Here is a 1,474-nt window from a genome sequence, read left to right as displayed (position 1 = left end):
ATTTTAGATATCCATTTCTGCGATAGAACCATCTCTCAACTGTGAAGAAATTCTTCTGGTTATATAGAAAAAAATTTTTAATTTCGAAATAGGAAAATTAAGGTATTCAATGAGAAAGAAATTCTTCAATGCTACATTGATCGTCGCACTAGAAAAATTTATAACTCCTCAATCTACACATCTACCTTCATCAAGCTGTTTCTTGATGCATCTATTAACTTGCATTAGACATGAAAATAATGTATAGTAGGTATGAGATTGTTTAAAAAATCCTAACTGTCTTAGCTTGTATATTTATGAGTTCATGGAGTTTCCTGTATCAATTTTAGGCACAAGGTTCTAAATGATCCTATAATCTTTCCTAATATTTGTGAGATTGATAGATCATCTATCTTTTCGTTTTATATTTGAATTTACTAAACATGTTCTCTTCTGACTTCATATTCATACAAGCTCGCCTTCCAAGGTACAAGGAAAAGTAGGAATTAATAACCACCAATTAAAAATATAACTCACCTAGTACGTCAAGGTACAACTGATCCCACTTCTTCATATCATATCCTTGGAAACAACAGTCAAAATAAAGCACATATATCATATTTTTTACCCTCTCCATGAATGTCATTCGATCACTTAATTCTGACATAACTACAGGTACATAGGAAGGAGGGAATAGAAGTCCTCCACCATGCTTCTCAAATGTGTAGCCAGAAGAGCAGCGGAGACTGTACACAAGTGGCGTTTTAAGTATCTCAGCCAGCAGGTCAGCACAGAAACCAACGCCATCTGCAAGAAGGACATCAAACTTTGACTCTTGTAGCTTTGTCATAAGTTTCTTGTTTAAAACTGCATCTTTACAAAGCTGTCTCATAAGTGCAGAAAATCCCAAAATGATTTCTTCTGTTTGTGAAATCTGTGACCAAAATGTGTCTTTTGGAAGATCATATATTGCTCTATCAAGCAGTTTCATTAAAAAACCGTCAAAGTCATCTTTACTTAAAGATGTAGGATAAACTTCAAATTTAATAGCAGATGTTTTGCTGGGATCAATAACAACAGACGCTGAAGATGCCAGTACAGTCACCTCGTGTCCTCTCTGGACAAGTTCATCCAGGATTATCTTCATATTCCTCCAGTGGCTGTATTCTGTGGGCCACACCAGCACTTTTCCACAAGTCCCCGAGCTAAAGTAACCGCTCAGCTGCATCAGCAGAAGAACTGAAGTCCATCGTAGACCCATCCTGGTGCAGTGCAATGCTTCTTTTCAAATTCCTTTTCTCTCTGCCCTTTCTCATGCTTATATCCAAGCATAAATCAATCAAGTTAAAATTTAACTCCTACGCTTAAAAGTAAGTACATTACTGAACAATCTGAGCATGTGGATGGCAAGTGGACATATCAAAGTTAGATGAGGTCGTATTTACTCAAGTGTGTTCAATGTCCCTTTGATGTTTATAAATGCTTTATTCCAGCT

The 1,474-nt window shown here is 36.2% G+C and overlaps 1 protein-coding gene across 2 annotated transcripts in view; it reads right to left on the bottom strand.

Annotated features, from left to right (window-relative positions):
• Positions 1-1,247, bottom strand: part of LOC105819299 (UDP-glucuronosyltransferase 2B17-like) — a 53,354-nt gene extending 52,107 nt beyond the window's left edge. For both annotated transcript variants that reach the window (XM_012655504.1, XM_012655503.1), the window contains exon 1: positions 517-1,247. In XM_012655504.1, the coding sequence (XP_012510958.1) occupies positions 517-1,240 (724 nt within the window). In that variant the 5' untranslated portion in view covers positions 1,241-1,247. The remainder of the gene's footprint in view (positions 1-516) is intronic.
• Positions 1,248-1,474: the final 227 nt, after the last annotated feature.

Source organism: Propithecus coquereli, unplaced genomic scaffold, assembly GCF_000956105.1.
Source record: "Propithecus coquereli isolate 6110/MARCELLA unplaced genomic scaffold, Pcoq_1.0 Scaffold479, whole genome shotgun sequence".
NCBI classification, from domain to species: Eukaryota; Metazoa; Chordata; class Mammalia; order Primates; family Indriidae; genus Propithecus; species Propithecus coquereli.
The sequence above is the reverse complement of the archived record's forward strand: the minus strand, read 5'-3'. Positions and strand labels throughout refer to the sequence as shown.